Source organism: Cajanus cajan, chromosome 1 (genome assembly GCF_000230855.2).
Source record: "Cajanus cajan strain Asha chromosome 1, NIPB_CcT2T_4, whole genome shotgun sequence".
Lineage (NCBI taxonomy): Eukaryota > Viridiplantae > Streptophyta > Magnoliopsida > Fabales > Fabaceae > Cajanus > Cajanus cajan.
In genome coordinates, this window is record NC_138517.1 from 1371295 (window position 1) to 1379069 (window position 7775).

The 7775-nt window shown below is 31.0% G+C and overlaps 1 protein-coding gene across 1 annotated transcript; it reads right to left on the bottom strand.

Moving 5' to 3' along the window:
• Nucleotides 1-1251: 1251 nt before the first annotated feature.
• On the bottom strand, nucleotides 1252-7507 carry LOC109790274 (NADP-dependent malic enzyme). The gene is made up of 19 exons (XM_020349391.3): nucleotides 7181-7507; nucleotides 6533-6653; nucleotides 6349-6423; nucleotides 5332-5483; nucleotides 5143-5248; nucleotides 4743-4808; nucleotides 4483-4578; nucleotides 4312-4383; nucleotides 4146-4229; nucleotides 3969-4067; nucleotides 3339-3386; nucleotides 3185-3238; nucleotides 2963-3061; nucleotides 2793-2882; nucleotides 2622-2699; nucleotides 2428-2502; nucleotides 2240-2330; nucleotides 1894-2022; nucleotides 1252-1590 (listed from the first exon to the last, which is right to left on the bottom strand). Exons 1-19 carry the CDS (start codon nucleotides 7330-7332, stop codon nucleotides 1502-1504), a joined length of 1776 nt encoding a protein of 591 aa, XP_020204980.1. The 5' UTR covers nucleotides 7333-7507; the 3' UTR covers nucleotides 1252-1501.
• Between the last annotated feature and the right edge of the window lie 268 nt (nucleotides 7508-7775).

Genomic DNA, 7775 nt, shown 5'->3' on the forward strand with positions numbered 1-7775 from the left:
TTTAAAACAGACAATATCTAATAATTATAAAATTATGTGTCTAAATACCTCTAAGCACTAGACAAACAATAAATAAAATATAACTTTCTTCTCTTGATATAAACTATCAATAAATATCATAACATAAGTGCTCTAACATCATTAATATTGTCTTAATTTTATAATATTTTAACCATTAAATAATATGCTAACAATTTTGAATTTCTATACTTTCATTTGATTATAAATTATCACATATGATAAGTATATTGATATTTATAATAACTATCTTCAGAGTTATATCTAACATGATTTTTAATTGATTCATAATATAAAAAATTTGCATAATGTATAGAAATTAAACTTTAAAATATATTACCATCAAACATAAATATATATATATATATATATATATATATATATATATATATATATATATAACTCTGATTTTTTTCTATAACTTAAAAAAAAATTAAGTGGTGATGGTTAGTCTAACCAATAAAACTGAGTCCTACATTCAATATTCTTTGTGTTCAATAATCATGTGGAGATCAAAGTCTATGATTTCATATATATTTCTTCAATCCAATCCTCTACCACTATACCAGTTCGAATGGTTATTTATTTATTTGTATGTATTACTATAAACCTTCTTAGAAAGTAGTAATATCTAACTTTCATATTAAGCGATTTTCCCTTCCGAAGGATAGTTATTAATAATTGTATTTATGCAAATTGCAAAAGCATAAAATCCAAATGATATGATTTTTTTAAAAAAAATAAAAAATAAAAAATATTGTTGAGTGAATAGGCTGATTTGTTGGCTATATTAACTCTCCCTTTATTAGTTTAAGTGAAAGGTCGTGGAATGGAGAGCATTTTTTAAAAAAAATAAAATTATGCCCTTATACTATTTTTCTACATGATGAGTTTATTGACTTTTTCGTAAGGATAATTTTTGATTGGTTATTTTCATAACAAAATCTCAAATCTTATCTAAATCCCAAAAAAGAATTCAAACCTTCTTGATAATAATTAGAATATGGTGGTCATTCTTATTATAATTATTGTTGGGATACAAACAAATTTTATAATGATAAAAATAAGAAGAAAAAAATAATAATTTATAAAATACACAAATACTCCAATGATTGATGACCAAAAGTAAAATTGTAAGAACTTTAGTCAAAAACAGATAATATCTTATAATTATGAAATTATGTGTGAAATAACCTTATAAAAATAATTCTATAAAATATTTTCTCACACAAATACCATAAAATAACTTCATTAATTATTACATGAATTAGATGTTAGAACTCAAAAGCCATTGCATGGTACAACAGGCCATACTGTTCCTCTCATCTTCTGGCATGACATGAGATGAAATTAAAATTTCATAATACAAAGCCTTTGTAGTAATGACATGAGATAGAAAACATAACACAACTCACTTTTACATAAAACAACTCGCATATATTTATTACAGGCAAAGTTAACAGTGATTTGCCCCATAATTAATTCACCTATAGTTTCGGTAGACAGGGGTATACATGCAGCTCTCAGCATACTTCAAAAGATTCTGAGGACGAGGAAGACGTGTAGCCAAACCTATAAAGAGAGTTAAAAGTTAAAACAATTGTTAATATTCAAAGAACATGCCAAATGAGACAACACTAAACATAAACGTCTCGATAAATATTCACAGGAAAAGAAAATCAAAGACAATTAATCAAACTTTTTAAGTTAAAATCATCTTAATGCATTTAAAATTGTATACTAGTTTTCTCATTCAACTTTTGAGAAAAGCTCAACTTATTTTACTTTATTATTTTGTTCTTCTATAAATACTTATTAAGAAGTTTATATAAACATGACTTGAAATAATTGAGAGTTGTGATGATGAGCACAAACCTAGCTCATATGCCTTGGCAGCAACATGTGCAGCTATGTTTGCTGAAATTTTTCGGATGTCAGAGAATGGAGGATAAATCAAGCCCTTTTTGTAGTTCTCCTCACTCACTTGTTTAGCCAATGCTTCCGCTGTATATTACATTATCATAATAATGTTAAAATTTCCTTTGTGAACTTTACGAGACCACAAAGCAATATTTAGTTCTTAGCATTGCCAATCACTAGTAAATACTTGTATAAATATATCAAAGAAAATGTGACAGTGGAAGAAGCTAGAAAGTGAAACTAAGAGGATAGAAAGAACAAAACCAAAGATAAGTTATGTATTAATTTGTTATCCACTTACAAGCTGCCAGAAGCATATCATCATGTACTCGGATTGCTCCTGAGATTACCAACCCCAAACCAAAGCCAGGGAAAATGTAAGCATTATTGGCCTGAATGGAACAAGCATTGAAGCAAAACTTAGATATGGTAATGTGTTATATAATCAAATAGGAGAGGTGATCATGAATGTGTAGAGGATTGCAAAACCTGGCCAGAATAGTACACTTTGCCCTTGTATTCTACCGGATCAAATGGACTTCCACTAGCAAAAATTGCACGACCCTATGTTTTAAAGATAAGCAAAGACTAGTTACTATTGGAAAAAAGTAGGAGAATGCATGCATCAAATCAAAGAACTCTCAACAAGTTCAAGAAACAGATGTGGTTATCCCATATTTTACCTCACTCCAATGGTAGGCCTCTTCAGCTGTACACTCAGACTGTGAAGTTGGATTGGAGAGAGCCATAACAAGAGGTTTCTGCAAGCCATGCATGACATAGATAAAGTTTCTAATATTTTCTGTCTAAAGAAGCACACAAATACTTGAGTGCAAAAAGAGATAAGAGTTTACATCATTGATAGAAGTCACAGCCTCAATTACTTCCTTTGTAAATTGTTTTCCCACTCCTGATGATCCAATCAAAATTGTAGGCTTGATTACCTGAAGATGTAGCCTGATTAAGGGTAGTGACACATCAAAAGACAACCAACTTCAAGTCATAAACAGACATATTTTGATACCTTAACAGCATTTAAGAGACTGTCAACAGGGTCATGCTCATGAGCCCAAGGCTTCTTGAAGTGTTGAAGTGAAGCCTTTCTTGAACTAACAATCAAACCCTGCAGGAGGAAAAGAGAAATACTTTAGAGAAACTTAAACAATTAAAACGAAAGGTAACATAAATTAAACTACAATGTAAAATGTACTAATTTTCATGGAGAACTATCATGGTTTTCTACTACCTTTGAGTCTACAAGCCATATCTTCTTGCGAGTCTCTTCTATAGGTGTCTTTGTCTGCACAAGAAATAAATAGAAGAAAACCAGTGATTGCAATTTCAAGATTAACTAAAGAAATCAATGTGACCACTATATAAACAACAAATAGTTTATTCACCTGCTTTGACATCTCAAGAGCTATTAGTTCTGCTATTCCTGTTCCTGCCTAAAAACATGATAAAATAAATTAGGCAGGCTAACTTTCCAATTAGAATATGATTAAATATTTTTAAAAGAATAAATTAATTTTAATAGGAATCTTTTATTTATGTTTTAAATGTTTAAATTTAATTTGTTTTGATTGTTTTAGGGTTTGTTTTCTTGTTTTTAAAATAAGATAATATTAATAATTGATTATTGTATCACAACTTTTCTCTATAAACAGAGAGTTTATGAATAAAATTAGCCCACACTCCTCTAATAAAAATATATCTTTATAAAATAATCCATCAAATGCAACAAGTGATGTGTGGTAAGACTGTGCATGCATAGGCTACAAAACAAAGAAATATAAAAATTAAAAAGTGGTTGCTTAAATGTTTTCAAAACTATGTATTACTTATTCTATTACACTAGTTGTATCCCTTTGCTTCAGTAGCATGAATATTAGTTTATTTAAATACAAAATAGAAACACTTTTGAGAGTTTCTTTACTAAAAATAAAGAGTCCTTTCCGGTAAAGAAAAACTAAAAGTCACTTCTAAGTTTGTATCCAAACTTATTCTAAGTTGTAAAATGGAAAAAATACCTCTCCAGCACCAAGGAACAAGAATGTGTGGTCAGCCAGATTACCGCCAATGAGCTTCAAGGCTGCCACAACCCCGGCAAGAACGACAGATGCAGTGCCCTAACACAATAATGCAATAATAATTAGAACATGCTAATCTTTAAAAGCGTACGTGTCAGATTTTATGCAACTTGGTACCTGAATATCATCATTGAAAACAAGATGTGTTGTACCATATTTTGCAAGCAACTCAAAAGCATTATGGTTTGCAAAATCTTCAAACTGCAGAAAAACAATTTAAATAGTCAGATATTAAAATTGAATGAGTGCAGAAATCTTAAGAATCACACTAGAAATTTGCAACCTGTACGAGAACTTTTTCTCCATAGTTTTGCTTGACAGCAGTCATGAACTCATGCAAAAGCTCAGAATATTCCTAAGAAGAAAGCAGAAACAAAATATCATCAAGATTATTAATGCAGATAAAGATAAACAACTTTGAGCAAGTCATACATGTTATGTTAGTTATACCAACCTTCCCAGTTGCCCTCTTTTGTCTAAGCCCAATGTAAAACTCATCATTCAGTAATTTCTCATTGTTTGTCCCCACATCAATCGTAATAGGCAAACACTAGCCACAGAAGAAGAAAGAAAACATCAGAACATGTCTCGTGAGAGTGAACTTAATTACTTTATGACTCGCTTAATCAAGAATTTCTCAATGTTCCAAACAGAGGAAAGAAACACATAATGATATAATAGTGAGAAACAAAAGAAATTATGTAAAGTGCTTACTGCTGATGGACGAACTCCTCCTAATGCTGTGTACAACGCCAATTTACCAACTGGAATTCCCATCCCCTATAACACATTCAACAATCAACATCATTATGTGAAGAGTAAATCATCCACTTTCATCATATATCTATATCTTCATAACTTGAAAGATAGTTTTTTATAAGGTTAAATGTCTTTTTAGTTTCTGAACTTTTGTGAATTTTTGTTTAGTCTCTGAACAAACTTTATTTAGTTTTAGTTCCTGAAAATTTTCTCTATGAACAAAATTTTTTGACATTAGGAACCAAAATATTATTAGAGGAAAAATTCAAAGACTAAATTTCAAGGACCAAGAACTTATGTAATCCTTTTTTATATTAAGGAATTTGATTCCCTAGGGAAATATTAAGTCAAATACCTGACATCCAAGATCCCCAAGTCCCAAAATTCGTTCACCATCTGTTACAACAATAACTTGAATACTCCTCTCAGGCCAGTTTTTCAACACTTCAAGGATCTTCCCCCTGAAAAAGGCCAAAATCTCAATGACCCTGCATTGAATGTAGTCCAAAATTGCATACAAGCACATGAATAAAGAAATTCATACTTCTCTTTCAAACTTATATAAAGACCCTGAGGACGCTTGAAGATGCTCCCATATTTCTGGCAAGCCTCACCAACAGTAGGAGTGTACACAATTGGGAGCAGTTCCTCAACATTATCAACTAGAAGTTTGTAAAACAGCCTTTCATTCGTCTCCTGTGTACCAACACCACATGCTGTTTCACTTTTCAATTTTTAGAACTATAGGAATAATATTTTTCTTGCTCCCTTGATAAAATTCAATGGCATCAACATCAACATCTTTAATTTTGTAAAGCTAAATAAGGAAGGAGCATTGGTATAAAACAAGGTTGTCAACCTCTCGAGTTAACTAGTAAACTCTTCCAAATTTATGATCTTAAATAGAGAAAACGAGTTAACTCTATAGTAAACTCTTTAAATTCATGTAAACTCCTATAAATTCTTGAGTTAAGAAGCAAGTTAGTGAGCCTATAATCAAATGTAATTTTTCCTCCTATTGATTCCCTGAATCCCTGGTATTAGTATTTTACTATGACTCAAATGATTTGAAGAAATCAACTCCTTTTAAAAATAATTTCACTTTAGCAACTATGTTTTTATGAAATTATATATAATTTAATCATTTACATAGTTTAATCTAATCCAATCCTAATGTACTATAATGCTTTATTATTATAGTATAGTATTTTTGACTTTTTATGGAGTTAAAATGTTGAATTATTGTTGTATTAATTGTATTATGATATGCATATATGTCATCAATAAATTTTTCTAATGTTATTTTTATAATAAAAATTCTTACGGTTTATGAGTCAAGCTTACGAGTCGAGTCTACAAAAGTTTCTTAAGTTTATATAGAATCTCAAGTTTGACAATCTTGATATAGCATATTTGCAATGATATGTCATGCCACTTCAATGCATTACATATTAAAGTAGACAAAGACAACCTTAATAACATCATGAACCAGACAAGCTTAACCAGAAACAATCTCATGCTTTGTAGTGGAACTATATATGATAAGTTGAAAAAGGCTTGCCTGAAGTTCCATCATAGCCATGTACTTTTGCAATGGAACCTGATACTGTCGAATATTGTTTATCCACTGCTTCTCCTGTAAACAGTAATAGAAAGAAATCATCAAAACTAGAGGGAAGTGCAAAATCGGGGAAAAATACCCAGATAATAGATAAAAATCATAGTTCATCCATCATTGTGCAAACCTGAAGTTGCTGAGAGGTAACCGTAGGAGGTAAAAGTCCACGCAAATAGTGTGCATCCCTCTCTTTCTCAGTGAAAGCAAGTCCCTTGTTGTATTGTGGATCTCTAAGCAAAGAGTACCCACTGCAGCGCAAAATCTTACAGAAACTCAGACCAAAATTTCAGCTTACTCAAAAATGATCAAATACAATCATTTGAATTCCCTTCTGCTATATACTCAGACCCTGATCGATAATTTTTTTCATAAACACTTATAAAATAAGATGGTAAAATAAATTGAACTTCTTTCGTAAGCCAAAATCAACTTTCTGTCAGGATATAAGATTATAAGAACTTTTGAAAATTTCTCTACCAAAAATTTAAAAGTTATTTCAAGTAAAAAAGTTGTTTTAAATTTATATCCAAACATACTCTTAACTTTCATAGACGTTCGCTTCTCTTGTCTAACTTCCTAATGTTATGCATGGAAGTTTTGAGTGGGGAAGTATAAACAAGTTCAGTCTCTGCTAATTAACCACCAATATAAACAATCTTATAGTCTAGTCTAGTGCATAATAAAACTAATTGAAGCCATGAAGCTCAAAAGACTGAGAAAGTATGCAAATTATGAAACAAGGATTAAACTTAAACAAAGTGGTAGTGAGATTGACCTAGCAACTGAGAAGTTCCATGGTGTAACAAGTTGGTCCTCAGTGGCATGATCCTCACCGTAGACATCCTCAACGCCACCACTCACGGTGGATCTTGGACTCAGATCAAGCACTGACTCACCATCTCTGAGGGCCTTAAGTGTGCTCTCCATTATTCAACTCCGATATTTTGTGAAGTGTGAAGTGCCAAAAACAATGTCAATGCTCCACAACACCACAACCACGGCTTTTATTTATTGACATGATGACTTACAATACAATAAAGCAAGTAACGAGTCAAGGAAAGAAAAATAAGATAGTGGACTAGTGGAAATGTCTTTTTCTATTTGGATAAGTGAAACCATGTGAAATGAATGTTGCATAGCACTTCTGCTTCATTGCATGATTAAAGTAATTATTATTTCAAGGCTTTGGCGTTGTTAGATATATACAAGTGGATCATTGAACGTAGTTAACGATAAAGGAGTTGTTATGACAAAAGAGATATTTAAATAGAAATACGTGAATAAATGTACTTACTTTACTACATACTGTAGTATATAGATTGGACATGTTCTATGTCGGCGGGAGATTGTCGTCACGTATAAGAAAATAT

Coding starts and splice junctions, on each gene's coding strand:
- LOC109790274 (XM_020349391.3), bottom strand. CDS start 7,332: ATGGAGAGCACACTTAAGGCCCTCAGAGATGGTGAGTCAGTGCTTGAT. Junction 4,809..5,142: donor TTGGGGATCTTGGATGTCAG/GTATTTGACTTA, acceptor AATGTGTTATAG/GGGATGGGAATTCCAGTTGG. Junction 4,068..4,145: donor TTTTCAATGATGATATTCAG/GTACCAAGTTGC, acceptor TTATTGTGTTAG/GGCACTGCATCTGTCGTTCT.